Raw genomic sequence first — 17,698 nt, forward strand, 5'->3', positions numbered from 1 at the left:
GAACGGGGCAGTGCAGTCTATAGTGTGCAGTCTGCAGTCTATAGTCTGCAGTCTACAGTCTCTAAACAGATACAGACTCACAGACAGAAACTGTCCTGTCATATTTCCCTCTCACCTGAAACTAGATTGCCATGTTTGGAGGCAGTGACATCACATGAGGCCTTGATGATGTCATCTTGTTTCTGCTCCTCCTCTGAGTTTACCCGCACCATCACTGCTGTCTGCAGGCTAACACACAGAGGACAGAGCTGCACACACAAGCAATTTGTAGGGCACACACACATATGCATACTCACACACACACACACACACACACACACACACACAGACACAGACACACACACAGACACACACACACACGCACACACACACACACGCACACACACAGACATGTTCACTTTACACTCCTACCTGTTGGCCAGGTGGAGTTCTGCTGGCGCCCTCTGCTGATGTGGCTCTGCATCTCTGTTGGCTGTGGAACACGTGTCCTTAAGTTCTGAATCTGGTACCACCTCGGTCTGTGCCTCCTGAACAGGAAATGGAAGAATTTGCTTACTGCTCTCACAGTGACTCATCCAATACACTGATGTATTACTGCTGTACGTCCAGGCGCATCAGTAAGGTCCAAATGAAATCTCCTTAGATGTGGTACTTGTGTGGGTGAGGCTCCTTAGATGTAGTACCTGTGTGGGTGGGGCTCTTTAGATGTAGTACCTGTGTGGGTGGGGCTCTTTAGATGTAGTACCTGTGTGTGTGGGGGCTCTTTAGAAGTGCTCGTCACTCTCATTAGTTCAGCCTCTCCCACTGACATCTCCCTTCTCCTGCCCACCTGTTCCTCTGGAGACAGCACCGAGCTCTTTGAGTAGATCTGCCATGCATGTACACACACACACACACACACACACACACACACACACACACACACACACACACAGAGTTAAAACAGATAAAGCAAAGAGTGAACTGTATCCTGCTGTTGATGTTAAAGTCCAAATGAAGGGAGGTTCCTCTTGCCGTGCAGTGCATGACTGGTGCTGTGGAGTGTGACTGCCATGCTAAGGACACCAGGACCAGTTACAGACCTGACACATATGCACTGCTGTACTGTCATACTGAGAACACCAGGCCCAGTTACAGACTTGACACAGACACATTGCTGTACTGTCATACTGAGAACACCAGGCCCAGTTACAGACCTGACACAGACACATTGCTGCACTGACATACTGAGGACACCAGGACCAGTTACAGACCTGACACCGTCATGCATATTTCATAGTAACCCTGATTCCCTGAGTATCACTGCTACACAGATCACTCATTACACATAACAGCAACACAGCCACTTCATGGACTCGCACTGATGACACACATAGCTGAGACTAAGTGGAGCAGGGCCTACCCAAGGTTATAGCAAGGATTAGTGTTAGGTTTAGGGTTAGTAGAGCAGAGCTAGGGTTACAGGGCCTGTGTGGTTTATAGGCAACAATACAAAAGTGTCAAAAGATCTGCTGATGGCATTTTTTCAAGAAAAATAGAGTAGAGCTTTTATTAGTTAAAGGGAAACAAAAAATGAGTAGATATTTATATGCACTTGGTGCCAGACATACTGCTAAACATGCATAGGAAAAATCTGGATATGAACTCAAGACGTTTATACTCATCAACACTTACTCAAGAGTGCCCTACTTATCAACACTTAATCAAACATGTTATACTCATCAACACTTACTCAAGAGTGTCCTACTTATCAACACTTAATCAAACATGTTATACTCATCAACACTTACTCAAGTGTCCTACTTATCAACACTTAATCAAACATGTTATACTCATCAACACTTACTCAAGTGTCCTACTTATCAACGCTTAATCAAGTGTGTTATACTCATCAACACTTACTCAAGTGTCCTACTTATCAATGCTTAATCAAACATGTTATACTCATCAACACTTACTCAAGTGTCCTACTTATCAACGCTTAATCAAGTGTGTTATACTCATCAACACTTACTCAAGTGTCCTACATATCAACACTTAATCAAGTGTGTTATACTCAGACACTTAAACATGTTATACTCATCAACACTTACTCAAGAGTGTTCTGCTCATCAACATTTGTGTTTTATTCATTTAAACATTTAGAAGTCTTACACATTTATCACTGGTTTGTTATACAATAACTCACGGACAGTCGGCAACGTATGCGATGTAGCGACATCGCATGCTCACTGTTATCTGAACGTGGAGTGAGTACATGGTGTGTAGATGATATTGCTACCTGCAGGGTGTAGTAGGAGGGGTTTTCTTTACTGAAGGAATGACTGTGAGAAAGCAGGCACTCCTCCTTCTTTCTGTCGCGCTCACGTACTGCCCCCTGCTGGTGCCTCCGAATCCGTTCCATCTGCTCCTCAACACTCATGCGCTGCCGCACTCCCTCCACACCGCTCATGTGCTCAACTGCACTGTGGGGACGATCCTGTAGAGGGTAGACAAGAGTCACACACACACACACACACACACACACACACACACACACACACACACACACACACGTGCACACTGAGGACCACCAGAGAAGGACCACACTGCTAATCCAGTGTGTTTATGCTAACTCTGTGTGTCTATGCTAACCCAGCCGCAAGTCTACAATTATCTCCACACTTCTGTTTCAGGGTGATGCTGTTGTGCACAGAAGAGCATAAAATGGGCTCTGGTGTTTTAAAATATGACCCTCTGATGAGCTTTTCGAATCACCCTTATTATCACCGTACATAAAATACATTTTCTCTAATGAATCACTCTGCAATATACTAATATTAATGAGCTGCTGATCATCTGGCAGTCCCACTTCACCTGACAATGTGGCATTATGTAATCATGCAAATTAGGACAAACACAACTGTCATTACAACAGATGTCATTTTTGTGGTAGCAAATGTGTTTGTGGAATTGCATAAGAATGTGTTGTAAAGGTGGTCATGCTATGACTCAGTGAGGTCCAGCACACATGTGGTCAACCAGTGGCAAACCTCTAAGATCCCTTTAGAGTTTCTCAGTGGCCACTTCACCCAGAACTCAGTTTCGCTAGTTAATCCCAATAAAAGGAAATGACACAACACAAAACATTTCTGAGATTTGTTTTGAAAGCTGATAGAAATGTATTAATTTGTTTTCTGAACTCCGTATTTCTGACAAAAACTGAAATGCAGCTATACAGGTCCTTTAAAGATGTTTTATAAAGTTCTTAAATGGAAACCTTAAACTAAAGTTTGACACAAACAGATTAAAACAATTTTAAATGAACAGGATTTACTGTTCTTGTATCAGGCTTCTTGCTCTTCCTCAAAGTCACGTAAGATGCAATAGTGGAGGATTCTGGCAAAGGAGACTTCTTCCTAGGGCTCACCACTCCCACGGGAAAGGACACACCTGGATATGAAAATGATGGCGAAACATGAGATTTGGTGAGAAACAAGCAACGTTTGTATTCTAGTTTGTTATTGCGTGTTTGAAGCTAGGTGTTTGGTATGGGGTGTTCAGTACAAAATGTTTGGTATGAGGTGTATGTTGTAAGATATTTGGTGTGAGATGTTAAGTGCAATCAGTTTGGTACAAGGTGTTTGGTGCAAGGTTTGATATGAGGTGTCAAAGTGTTTGGTGTGAGGTGTTTGGTAAAAGGTGTTTGATAGGTGTTTGGTAAGAGGGGTTTGAGTACCTTTAATACTGCAGGGCTCTTTCTCTGCAGTATGTTCAGATTTCTCTTCTCCGTTGCTCTCATCCACCTCAGCTACGGTGGTCAGCTCTGGCTCACTCTTATACAGCCTGTAGTCTGGACCCTGGAGGGAAGGTTACATGCTTACGATATTCTGTTACTGTCTCACACACACTCACACACACACACACACACTCACACTCACATACACACACATACACATACACACACATACACACACACACACACACACACACACACACTCACACACACTCACACACAATGTCTCATTACTTCAGGGAGGATATGATGGAGAAAATGTCAGGGATATGTGGGGTTATGATGTCAGGTATCTGATAAAGACCAATCAGATATCGGGACTTGATGTAAAACATGAGTGAATCCTGCATGACCAAACTGACAGTTGTATACACGTTATTGATTGTGAATGTACATTATTGATGATGAATGTATGTTGTTGATGGTAAATGTATGTTATTGATGATGAAAGTTTGTTATTGATGAATGTACGTTATTGATGAATGTGCGTTATTGATGAATGTACGTTATTGATGAATGTTCGTTATTGATTATGAATTTATGTTATTGATGGTGAATGTACATTATTGATGAATGTACATTATTGATTATGAATGTTTGTTATTGATGATGAATGTACATTATTGATGGTGAATGTATGTTATTTATGGGAACGGTGGTAGGCCAGAAGTCACAGTGGTGTAAGTGGGTTAGGGAGCGGTTGGGGTCAGGGCAGGTGGAGTAAGGGCATGTGGGTTCAGGGCAGGTGGGGTCAGGGCGGGTAGGCTGGGGTTATTAGCAGCCTCTTACGCTATGGCTGCCATTGCGTTGGGCGGTCTTGCGTTCGTCAGGCCGGTGGGGGGCAGGGTGGGGCCCGTGGGGCTGGGTGGAGCTGGGGCAAGGGGGGGGAGGCACACTTGGGCGATCTCCACCCTCATAGACCTGTGGGAGCGGAGGGCGTGGGGGCACACAGCCTGACTCCTGCACACGGGATACAGTCCAACAGAGCCGCAACATCACAGTTCTGCTGGGAACGGCAACTGCAGACTGAGTTCTGTGTGCAAATCAGCTAGTGCATCTCGACTGGCTGACAGAAGCCCTGCTGTGCGTTTAAGCTGTGCTAATCACAACATCTCTTCAAGGCTGTTGTGTGATGAGAAATTATACACTGTTTGTGTTATTCAGAAATGAAACGTCAGCTTAGATGAGCAGGGCATGCACACCTCACTCTTCTGAAGGCTGGATAATGGACTTGCCCCAGGAAAACCTGCACATAAAAAAGTCACACAAACCAGTGAAGATAGCATGCGATGAATAGTGTGTTCGTGTGTGTGTGTGTGTGTGTGTGTGTGTGTGTGTGTATATCTCACCGGGCTCACTGCTTCTCTTTGGCTTGTTCTTGTTCAGTGCCTCCATCACATCCTGAATTCTCCACAACTCCTTCTGAATCTGCACATGCTGATGACTAGGAGGTTCTGTCTGTGGACACAAACACACACACACACACACGCACGCACACACACACGCACGCATGCGCACGCACACAGACACGCACACACACACACGCATGCGCATGCACACAGACACGCACACACACACACACACACACGCGCGCACACGCACGCACGCGCCCACACACGCACACACACGCACATACACGCACACACACACGCGCGCACACACACACACGCGCACACGCACGCACGCGCACACACACGCATGCACGCGCACACACACACACACACACACACGCACACACGCACACACACACACGCAGAGTTACCACACAAACCTGCATACAAGCACACAAATTACCATAAATGCACGCAAATACAAATTATTACCTTACCACTTTGTACACATAACTACACTCCCCCCACACATACACACATCTTACTCCACAACCATATTATGACACAAACCCTCCCCACACAAACATTATTACCACACAATCCCCCATATACATTCACATACACACACATTTTATGCACACATTACCACACAAACAAACACATTTCACCACACAAACACCTACACACATTTCACCACACAAATACCCATACATGTACACATTTTGCCACATGCAATACCTCACAAGTACAAAGTTCATCACAGCCTTGGAGTGTGACTAATAATTTGAGTGGTGGGGGTTTTAGGTTGGTACGACTCAACCTGTGGGCTGCCCAGAGCCTCCAGCTGTTCCAGCAGGTCCCTTTTAGCCAAAGTGACATCGATCTCCAGTTTATCATACTCTCTCCAGCTCCGATCCAGCTCCTGATCGGCAAACCAACAAACACAAAAGACTCTGATCTATGGCATCACACGTGTCTGTGTGTGTGTGTCGCCGTGTGTGCGCGTGGGGGTGTTTGTGCGCCTGCGTGCGTGTGTTTGTGTGTGTGCATGCGTGCCTGTCTGTGTGCGTGTGTGTGTCTGCGTGCATGCGTCTGTGTGTGTGTGCGTGTCTGTGTGTGTGCGTCTGCTTGCGTGTGTTTGTGTTTGTGTGTGTGTGTGTGTGTCTGTGTGTGTGCGTGTGGGTGTATGTGTGCGTCTGCTTGCGCGTGTTTGTGTTTGTGTGTGTGTGTGTGCGCGTGTGTGTGTGCGTCTGTTTGCGTGTGTTTGTGTTTGTGTGTGTGTGTGCGTCTGCTTGCGTGTGTTTGTGTTTGTGTGTGTGTGTGTGCGTGCGCATGTGTGCGTCTGCTTGCGTGTGTTTGTGTTTGTGTGTCTGTGTGTGTGCGTCTGCTTGCGTGTGTTTGTGTGTGTGTCCGTGTGTGTGTGCGTGTCTGTGTGTGTGCGCGTGTGAGTGTATGTGTGCGTCTGCTTGCGTGTGTGTGTGTGTGTGTGTGTGTGTGTGTGTGTGCACGCGCGTCGTGTGTGTCCTTACAGCATTGACACGGGACAGTTCTCTGCAGGTGCTCAGGAGGCCACTCTGCAGGACGTCTCTCTGCTGTACAACACTCTGCACAGCTCCTGGGTTCTCAGCACTCATCTCTATCTCCTGGCTCGCTGACAGCAATGCCGTCTCCAGTGTGTGCTACAACAGCAATAAACACACACAAATAAACACACTCCACAATATGTATACACCAACCAAAACACACACCAACACACTCCCTGATTTCACTCCTCCAAACACATACCTCAATAAACACACACCAATCTCACCCCCCAAATAACACACACCCCAATCTCACTCCCCAGTAACACACACCCCAATCTCACCTCCTAATAACACACACCCTGATCCCACCCCCCAGTAACACACATATCAGTCTCACCCCAATAAATGCACACATCAGTCTCACCCCCAATAAACACACACATCTTCTTGATGAACTCCAAAACAGCAGCACCTGCATGTGTGCATGTAAGCATGAAGCAATCCTAGGAGTGTGTAAGAAGACGTGTGTCAGGTCAGGTGTGTAAGGACGGTGAGTGTGAGGTCAGATGTGTAAGGAAGGCGTGTGGAGAGTGCTCAGGTGTGTAAGGACGGCGTGTGTCAGGTCAGGCATGTGTCAGGTCAGGCGTGTGTCAGGTGTACCTTCTCTCTGTGGAGCTGCTGTAGTTTGTCCTCTTGTGTCTGCACTACTTTGCCCTGCTCACACAACCTGCTTAGCTTGGCCTAAAACAGAAAGACACAGCTGGAGCCTCTAATGTCATGATACATATAACAGAATATCTCACAGCAGCCGATGGCATACACACCATACTAATATCACAAGAATGAATGTTTATTGTTTCAAATATTAGAGATTAAAAGTATAGATTAAAAAGTAAGTTCTCTGTGTTCATTGTTATTCCGAGCTTTTGCAACTGCAGATTCCATATTCAAAGCTGCATTAGTCACATATAGAATATTTCACCTTAGTCTCATTAGTCTTATATAGAATACTTCACCTTAGTCTCACCTTATTCTCATTGGTCATACATAGAATACGTCACCTTAGTCTCATTAGTCATATATAGAATACTTCACCTTAGTCCCACCTTAGTCTCAATAGTCATACACAGAAAACATATAGAATACTTCACCTCAGTCTCACCTCAGTCTCATTAGTCATATAGAGAATACTTCATCTCAGTCTCATCTTAGTCTTATTAGTCATATATGGAATACTTCACCTTAGACTCATTTTATTATGTGTATTCTTTAAGTATATTTTAATAGATATATGTGATACATGTGATATGATATAACGGTGATATATTTAGGTACCCACACAGATGGATGACTAACTTGCAGCGAGTCTTTAAGTGCTGGTCTGGGATTAGTCTACAGCATACTCTCCCATTGAAAGTTAACTCCTCATGAACGGACAATAAATCCTTTGTGATTTTGAAACACCTGATACCTTCAATAAGCAATAAGAAGCCATGAGTGGACTTACATCAACATCCAGTTCTGCAGGCCGGCAGCCATACATGCTCTCTCTGACTCCATCAGGGTTCATCTGCCAAAGTAAGACACAGTGAGACACAGTCAGGGGCACAGTGAGACACAGGGGCAGAGCTACAAACTCAAGCCCCTCCACTAGCATGATGCTACAGCTATGGCTAGTCTGCAGTAAAGGAAAAACAAAGTCATGCCAAAATTATTTCACCGAAAGACATTTCAGAAGATCAAAAAATTATTCAGATTAATGCCATTGTTGTCACTAAAACTAAACCCAATGTCTAATCTAATCTGGACTAAGTGATCACGTCATTAGGTACATCTACTCTAGAACTGTACCTATAGCCTTCTGATGCTTTTTCAGACATTTCTATGTACTATGGCTGTTCTCTGAAGTTATGCCACAAATGATTTAAAATGGTTTAATAAAAGGACAGGCACATCTGGATATAAAGGACAGGTGCGTCTGGATTTAAAGGACAGGTGTATCTGGATTTAAAGGACAGGTGCGTCTGGATTTAAAGGTCAGGTGCATCTGGATTTAAAGGACAGGTTTGTCTGGATATGTTGTGTATATAAAAGTAACCATTTGGCCCTCTGGTCAAAACCAGGTCACTCATAACAGAAACAGTAATGGCAGAATAGGTAGAGGATCCAGGACTCCCGTACAGTCAGTAAATAAAATAAAGTACAACAAACAAACAAACAAACAAACAGATTATGTTAGTTTAAGGTAAGATTGTGCTATGGGAAGGTACTGCAGAGTTTATAATGTAAGAGTCTTTGCCCTAAATGCATATATACAACATATCCACCATATGCATCACATAAGTCCAAACAAATGTGTGGATTCTGTTTGGGTGGTGGTGTGAATGACACACGGGGTATAACGTAGGGTAAATAACTCATTCTGACTCTCACTCACACACCTACACACACACTCACACACACAGAGTTGATGAGAAAGGCAGTTTGGAGTGCAAAGGTGACAGGCCAGCATCACTTTTACACGCACTGACGCGTTTTGGACTAAAAGTGGCAGCGGCAGGACATGTACCAACATTCATGTGTTTGTGGAACATTCAGAGTGGAACTTCAGCCATAGGGCACCAGCAAACAGACACACACAGACACAAGGCTTCATGTGGTGAAAAGTCCAGTAAGCAGTAGCATGAAGGATCCTCAGATCAGATTCACAAGAAATCTGTTGACAGATAAGTGTAAAGTAAATGCACGGTTTAGGTGCTGCTCTGGTGCTGAGGTCACAGAGCTGAGCTTGCAGGCTGTGCACATCCTCTAAGGTGCATCGGAGGCGAACCGTGACTCTGATCTCTCCCTAGGCACTGGGAATGTACTTTCCATGGGTTCTCTACCCTGCACTACACTAATTACAGCTTCCCTTGCCTGCTCTGTCTATGCCCAAGTAAGCATGACTAATGAAAACACAGCCAAAAGGCCGTGGCTACACCATGTCCTCTGACACCCCTAGTGGCTAAGTGGGGGACTGCAAGTCATCCCGTCTCCATGAAGTGATGGGCTGCCTGGTTTTCACATGGCTCCGTCTGAATGTCCAGCTGAATCTCCTCAAGCATGTTGAGACATTTCAAGGACCTTTTAGGCAGAAGATTTTTTAAGTGACTGCAATGCGGTAAAAAACAATAACCGATAACCAGATGCCTTATAATGCATCTGGGCTGTGTAGATACAAAAAAGACTAGGTGTGTCCAGATAAGTCACTGGCAGTGAGTCTGGAGCATGCCTGTCACATGGCTGCTAGCATGACTGAATGAGGCAGTACGGATGATTCAGAATGGGGTGACCACACCAGCTGTTGGGGAGTTGGCATGGCAGTGGACAGTGTACAGTACCTTTAAGCCGTGCTAACAACGCTTGCAAGAAAACAACAACAACCACTGAAAGGCATAATGGATGCTGTAATAGACCAACACTGGATGAGACAGTGAGGCAGGAACCAGTGTTGGGACAGCGGGGCGAATCAGTGATGTGGGGAACAGGTTCAGGACTGTGCACACGTCAACACCTTACTTGCTGGTATAGTTGAGGCCTTGGTGCCGAGTTCTCAATCATAGTGTGACTCATGAAGATTATGGGCTCATTCTCCTTGATCTGGTGCAGTAAGGAGGAGGAAAAGTATTTAGCAGAGAACAGCACTGCTACAGATCACATATGTACTTATGTGCGTGTGTGTGTGTGTGTGTGAGAGAGAGAGAGAGAGAGTGTGTGTGTGTGAGAGAGTGTAAGAGTGCTTATTATTATTTGTGTGACTGTATGCAAGCTTGGAGGAGACATTTGGTTTGAAAATCTACCAGACCTTCATAGAAGACTCAAGACGTATTCTTTACCCACTCTGGTCTGGTTATTATGTGATTATGTGACAAATGTGTATTATGGTCATTTATGTGAAAACTCAGATGTAGAAACTATTAATTTTATGTATAAACCATTAAGGAATGTCTCAGGGTCTTCTCCCTTGCTTGAGACAGAATATAACATTCAGTGATTTGAATGAGAGAAAATCTGACTTGCCTATATCATTCTACTCAAATGTGCCAGGAACACACAACACACCACTGAATTATTCTGAAACCTTCATAAAACACCTGTCTATGTACCCATAAAACACCACCCTGTCTTTGTGCTCATAAAACATCACCCTGTCTGCGTGCTCATAAAACACCACCCTGTCTTTGTACTCATAAAACACCACACTGTCTGTGTGACAGCGTTGGCATGGTGGTTAAAATGACACAGTAGAAATGTTGATGAAGTCTGGTGATGAAGTCAGTTCACTTTAGGAATATAAGGAGCCAGTTTGAATGTCACAACATTCGTGTGACATTTTAACAACTCAGTTACAATCCACTAAAATGAAGAAGTGAAGGCTGCACTGCTCTGTCTCTCCCTCCCAAACTATCACCATTACTACATCATCTCTATTCATCTTTGTCATGTCTCAAGCCCTTTCCACACATAAACTGTTTACTTGAACATGTTAAATGTTTAAAACCTTTTTTTTTTTTTTTTAGAATTTAAGTAAGTAACTTTATTGCTTTTATTAAAGCCTACATTTTCGGAACAAAAAAATGATATTTTCGAACATGTTGGAGCAGTCAGTACTTCTCCCAGTTAGCCCAGGAGCTGTAAATGACTTTATAAATGTTAGATGTATGTGGTGTGGGAGAGGGAGGAAGGCAGTGCAGGAATAATGTTGTGTCATCGTAAAGATGTTTACTATCGACAGAAGAGTTCAATTCAAGGGCTTAAATGCATCGTCATTTAGAAATTACCAAGCAGGTTGCAAAGAAAGACCTAATTTGTTTCAAACAGACAATGAAAACACATTCCAGGATGCAGCGCAAATGTGCAGGTGCAGTGACAGCACTGATATAGATGACCATAATGAATTAGCTTTATACAGGAATGTCCAAGAATAAGATGGTTGGATAAGGAGAAATGAAGGTGTGGCAGGCTGTGTTCTCTTATAGTAATAGAAATGACAACATGAAGTAGATGAATGTTAAGGTGGCTTTGTGAGCCTTAAAACTAAGGGTATAGGGTTAAAACTAAGAGTAGAGGGTTAAAACTAAGAGTAGAGTGTTAAAAATAAGAGTAGAGTGTTAAAATGATCTAAAGCGTAGAGCTCTTTATAGACCAACAATAAACTTAAGATTTGCAGTACCTGGAATTTCATTACAAGGAGGATAATATTTTCAATGATTTTAATGATTAAATGATTTTTCATAGCATTCCAAAACACTGAAAATTGAATTGCATTTGGAATGTGCTCTTAACCAGAATGACATATTTATCAGTGTAAATCATCTTCCGAAAATGTGTTAGCAATCCGACACACATGCATGTGTGCCACCCATTTCCTGTATTATTGTACCCAAAGATATATAAGTATTTTACTAGTTTTTCCTTTTACAAGACCAAATAGAACATGTTGACGCTCCATACACAAGCGCACATAATTAACATTATTAACACCCTGCGTTTAGGACCAGCTGACAGGACCCTGAGCCATGATGGCAGTGTCCTGGTGAGGTTTTTAGCAGCACCATGAAACAGGCAAGTTTGATTCATTTATGCCTTCTGTCATACAACAGTAGCCCTAGTCATAATGATCTCAACAAAAATACAAACTAAACAAAGAAAATTTGACTGTACTCCTCTGACATAAATGAAGAACCGTTAAATGTAGAAACGTTGGGTATTAAAACTAATTTGAACTTTAGTTGAACCTTCTTTTTCAAAATATTACATCTGAATAACAGACATAATTTACTAACCTCCAGACACCATTCAAAAAGAAATTAGACATCAAAATGTCTCTAAGATATGATCTGCCTGCCCGAGAGAGCTGAAGGAAGCACTATTAACATAGTGTAGTAACAGAAATGTGGAGTAGTGTATACATTTACACCACCAGGCAAAATAACAAGCACAATAAATCCATAGGATAAGACATAGGTGAACGCAGGCAATTCAACTATAAAAGAAATAAAATTCTGCTGTTCTGGAACTAAACAGAATTTATTTTGAATGTTTCTATACACACAAAAGATAATTTTTTATAATGCCATTCTGTTTGTTTACAGTGCACTGCATAACTATTATGTAGCATCTCTCTAAAGTAATGAATGAAGCCCATTGGCCACCATAATGTAGGTGAGAAAGTAAACAGAGCGATGAGAACAGCAGTCCTGCAAGAAAACGGCGCAAAGACAAGCAGAGAGGCAGAAATAAGGAACTGAGGGGAGAGAGAGAGAGAGAGAGAGAGAGAGAGAGAGAGAGAGAGAGAGAGAGAGAGAGAGAGACAGATAGAGAGAGTGAGCAAGCGTGGTGGCCCTCACCTGGCTGTCCAAATACATGAGATTCCTCTGCAGGTGATGAGTGAGGATCTCACTCTAGCGACGGCAGCAGGAGAGAGGAAAGAGCTAAGGACAGCAACACTGAGAAAGATCTCAGACAGAGGGAAGGAGGTTCATACCACAGCAAAAACACACTCATTACGAAGCCATGCACAGCTCACGGGACCAATCACAGCGTATGAGAAATGCAGCAGAGGAACAGGACACAGAGACGTAGAGGACAGACAGACGTCATTACCGTTACACTTCAAATGCTTTACACATGACTCAGAACTCACACAAGTGGGAACAGAAATAATATTACTGCAAAAAATTAAATTCAAAAGTCCTGATTCAAGAAAAAATGACGATTTTGCTATTAATAATTTCAAAAATCTTATTGAGTTAGACAAATTAACTTATTGTAAGGTTTTAATTGGTTTTAACTGATCTTAGAAAAATATTTTAACTAATTATGGGCCAAATTGATTTTTTTTTTTAAATTAGACAGCTTTATAGTTTAGCTGATTATAACAATAAGCCCATTTACAAAAATACACTAATGTCACTGCTTTGTTGAGAAACTGTAATTGTAAGGTAGGCTTGAACCCAGGTCAGCTAGGTGATGACACCAACAGCCTATTGGGTGAGCAACCACACTCTAACAATGGTGCACCCATGTGCAGAACAGTTAGATCTTGGATCAGGTAAAACAAAAAGAAAACTAAACACCACACCGAGCGCGGAAAAAGGGAGAACAAAGGACGCTACGGGAAGAATGGCAACCCCAATGCACTGGGGAAAACCAAACTAAAAAACTTCCCAAACAAAACCAGAAAATGGGTAGGAACTTGAATGGCTAAGGGAAGCCCCGGGAGAGAGAGACTCGAGAGGGGAAAACTGGAGAGGGGAGGGGATGTGTAAAAACACAGACACCCTCACAGGGAAGAAATGAGGTGTACCACAAGGGCTCACAGACCTCAAGTTACCAGCTAGGAGCTTGGCTCAAAACTTCAGCAAAGACCCGGCACTGAGTGACTGGCTCACTGGGCTTTTATAGATCTAGCCCAGCTGTTGGGCATCAAGCTTGATTAGTAGTGTGGTTGACTCGAGGCCTCCCCCTGTTGGCTGGGGGCCTCGGCCTGGTGCCAACCCTTACAGTAATATCACTTATATACACTGCCTGGCCAAAAAAAAGAAGGTCACACACTCTAATATTTCGTTGGACCACCTTTAGCATTGAGTACGGCGCACAATCGCTGTGGCATCGTTTCCACAAACTTCTGCAATTTCACAACATTTATTTCTGTCCAGAGTTGCATTCATTTTCTCCTAAGATGTTGTATTGATGATGGGAGATTTGGACCACTGCGCAAAGTCTTCTCCAGCACATCCCAAAGATTCTCAATGGGGTTCAGGTCTGGACTCCATGGTGGCCAATCCATGTGTGAAAATGATGTCTCATGCTCCCTGAACCACTCTTTCACAATTTGAATCTGGGCATTGTCATCTTGGAACATGCCTGTGCCATCAGGGAAGAAAAAATCCATTGATGGAATAACCTGGTCATTCAGTATATTCAGGTAGTCAGCTGACCTCATTCTTTGGGCACATAAGGTTGCTGAACCTAGACCTGACCAACTGCAGCCATCTCAGATCATAGCACTACCCCCATAGGCTTGTACAGTAGGCAGTAGGCATGATGGGTGAATCACTTAAGATGCCTCTCTTCTTACCCTGATGCACCCATCACTCTGGAAGAGGGTAAATCTGGACTCATCAGACCACATGACCTTCTTCCATTGCTCCAGAGTCCAATCTTTATGCTCCCTAGCAAATTGAAGCCATTTTTGCCGGTTAGCCTCACTGACAAGCGGTTTTCTTAAGGCAGCTGTTTAGTCCCAATCCCTTGGGTTCCCTTCGCATTGTGTGTGTGTAAATGCTATTACTTTCACTATTAAACATATCCCTGAGTTCTATTGTTGTTTTCCTCAATTTGATTTCACCACACGTTTAAGTGATTGTTGATCACGATCATTCAAGATTTTTTTCCGATCACATTCCTTCCTCGAAGATGATGTTTCCCCACTGTCCTTCCACTTTTTAGTAATGCGTTGGACAGTTCTTAACCCAATTTTATTAGTTTCAGCATTCTCCTTAGATGTTTTCTCTGCTTGATACATGCCAATAATTTGACCCTTCTGAAACAGATTAACATCTTTTCCACGACCACAGGATGTGTCCTTCGACATGGTTGTTTAACAAATGAGAAGTTACTCACTGCATCAATTAGGTTTAAATAATTTGTTGCCAGTGGAAACATAATAACCCATGCAGTAATTATCCAGTGGGAGGCTCTTACCCATTTGTTTAGCTAAATCCAGGTGGTGACCTTTTTTTTGGCCAGGCAGTGCATTAGACACTGTATATTTACAGTTTCCATTCTTTGTTTAGAGTGCTTTAAGATCTACCAACTGATTTTCCTGAGTTGGCAGAGTAACTGTCCAATAGAGAGACCTGAAGCCTTCTGAGAGGTCATAGGTCATGTTCAAAAAGACCAACAAAGATGAATCTGCTACAAATAAAGTGCTGTTTAAAGTGGGAGCTTTTGTGTCTTAATTTAAGGTAATGGAGTTTACGTTTTACAGATTCTAAATCTATATCTCATTTTAGCTTTATGACTATTTCTAGACTTATTTTAAGAGGCTTATTTTGTTTCTATGGCTTCTCCTACCATTTCAGGACTGGTGGCAGACAGAGGTTGGGATTAAAGTTAGGGTTGGGGTTAGGAATAGGGATATGGTTAGGAAACTGGGCACTGGGTAAAATCTAGTTCATTTGAAGGACTTTTATCTAGTTTTAGATCAGTTTAGTGTTATGTATGTAGTTATTATTGTTAGTTTGAAGAAAACCTATTGTATTTTTTTTTCCAAGTTTGCAAATTTCTTTGCCTAGTTTTTGCAATGTTTGTTACTATATTTGAATATACTTTCACTTGTTTCTTGAGTGATCTTTTTCTGCAGTGTGTCCTACAAACATGGTCAAATGTCTGTGAAATGAAGTCTGTTAATATGGCAAAAACACAATCATCTAAAACTCTTGCACAGAAAACGTACACATGCTGCAAATCTGAAACGTAAAACATCACAAGCACAGATGGAAGTGAAGCAGCAAGCGAAAGAGTCCTGCAGTAGCAGACTGGCAGGCCAGTGTCAGCGTGCCCTCGGCTGACCTTGGGGTTGGCGGCTTCGGCATTCAGCTGCATTAGCTGAGCGAGTGTGTGCTCGCGGAGACTGTGCAGCTCGGCCTGCTGCCGGCGCAGTTTGATGAGCAGCAAGGTCAGCTCCTCTGGCTGGGGGCGCAGGAGACAGCGTGCACGCGCCCACGGTTAGACAGCAGGGCTGAGACGCCACTGGGAGCTCACCGCACGTTTGGATTATATGTTCTGCTTAGGTTAGGAATGTATATTGAGTAGCTGACAGGAGGTGTATTAAGCAATTTAAAAATATTATATTTAGATTATATTACATAAAAATGATACATCCTGGGGAGAATCAATATCTAAAGGACAGAATTGTTTTAATTAACATGATGGATTTCAGTTTTCCTGCAAAAAACAAAATTAATTTTCAGAAATTATAGGTTCATTCCAGCCAAACACTTCTTAATGCATTCAGCTTCCTCCAGTCAAGTAAAGCTTGTTCTACACAAACATCTACTACAAACGTTAGAGTTGAATAAACAACAAGGTACCAAAGAATTTTACCATTAGGATATTAGCGGGAAATTAACAGGGGAAGAGGAGCCTCGGTCAGAAACCCTGATCAGCCAGATTGTACGCGCACAGAAACCCGGATCAGCTGGTTTTGTATGAGCACAAAAACCCTGATCAGCTGGTCTGTACGAGCCCAGAAACCCTGATCAGCTGGTCTGTACGAGCCCAGAAACCCTGATCAGCTGGGAAAGTACAAGCCCAGAAACCCTGATCAGCTGGGACTGTACGAGTCTATCTGAGGGATGATTGTACAAGAGTGATGTTAATACTGTGTCCCATGGTTTGACCAGCTAGATGGCATCTATGTGGACAATAATGCGAGTTTTAAAGTTTTGTACTTATTCTGTGACTCTCGGTCCATTACTGTGAAATTATTTTATTTACTTTTTATTTTTCTCGTGCATTTTTTTTTTTTTTAAACAGTGGTCACACTGGGTTTCTGACACGCTTGGCTAATGACATCCTTTTCAGTTACACATTGCAGCTTTATTGTGATTTAGAGACTGGAGAGTTTTGTAATTCAACTCAACTTTAAAAGACCAAGACAGAAGCAAGCAGAAGTAGTAGCATACCGTTTTACCCTGCAGGGACTGCGGAGTGACACTCTGTGCGACGGAGACCCTACGATCAGGTGGATACGCGTACTGACAGAAAGCAGAGCAAAGATAAGAACAAGAGTCCAGTGAGGAGCTTGGATCCAGAGGTTCCAGACTAGCGCTGGACTGTCCCATATTTCTAAAGCATTTAGCAACAAGTTTAGCAGCTCATACAGTTTGGTGAGTTTTGGCACAACACACACCTGACCCAAGTACAGTTGCTCTGTTCCAGGTACAACAGCCTGTGTGCACACCTAAGAAAAGAAACATTACCACAGAATCGTGGCGTTATTACAGGCCAGGTTGGCC

General features: G+C 43.1%; 1 protein-coding gene across 24 annotated transcripts in view; it reads right to left on the reverse strand.

Moving 5' to 3' along the window:
* The window catches only part of plekha5 (pleckstrin homology domain containing, family A member 5), a 108,819-nt gene that overhangs the window by 2,763 nt on the left and 88,358 nt on the right, over positions 1-17,698 (reverse strand). For 8 of the 24 annotated variants that reach the window (XM_035528278.2, XM_035528276.2, XM_081724004.1 and 5 more), the window contains 18 exons: positions 17,593-17,643; positions 17,366-17,437; positions 16,251-16,370; positions 13,022-13,075; positions 10,191-10,271; positions 8,140-8,202; positions 7,293-7,373; positions 6,636-6,785; positions 5,927-6,028; positions 5,125-5,233; positions 4,978-5,021; positions 4,565-4,735; positions 3,719-3,839; positions 3,317-3,432; positions 2,282-2,479; positions 746-868; positions 412-527; positions 116-228 (listed from right to left, as the gene is read on the reverse strand). In XM_035528278.2, the coding sequence (XP_035384171.1) occupies positions 116-228; positions 412-527; positions 746-868; positions 2,282-2,479; positions 3,317-3,432; positions 3,719-3,839; positions 4,565-4,735; positions 4,978-5,021; positions 5,125-5,233; positions 5,927-6,028; positions 6,636-6,785; positions 7,293-7,373; positions 8,140-8,202; positions 10,191-10,271; positions 13,022-13,075; positions 16,251-16,370; positions 17,366-17,437; positions 17,593-17,643 (1,885 nt within the window). Of the gene's footprint in view, positions 1-115; positions 229-411; positions 528-745; positions 869-2,281; positions 2,480-3,316; positions 3,433-3,718; positions 3,840-4,564; positions 4,736-4,977; positions 5,022-5,122; positions 5,234-5,844; positions 6,029-6,635; positions 6,786-7,292; positions 7,374-8,139; positions 8,203-10,190; positions 10,272-13,021; positions 13,076-16,235; positions 16,626-17,365; positions 17,438-17,592; positions 17,644-17,698 lie in introns of those variants that run through there. The other 16 variants (XM_081724020.1, XM_081723998.1, XM_035528279.2 and 13 more) reach the window with 12 other exon arrangements.

This window comes from Electrophorus electricus, chromosome 11 (assembly GCF_041902795.1).
Source record: "Electrophorus electricus isolate QZ-2024a chromosome 11, ASM4190279v1, whole genome shotgun sequence".
In the NCBI taxonomy this organism is placed as follows: domain Eukaryota; kingdom Metazoa; phylum Chordata; class Actinopteri; order Gymnotiformes; family Gymnotidae; genus Electrophorus; species Electrophorus electricus.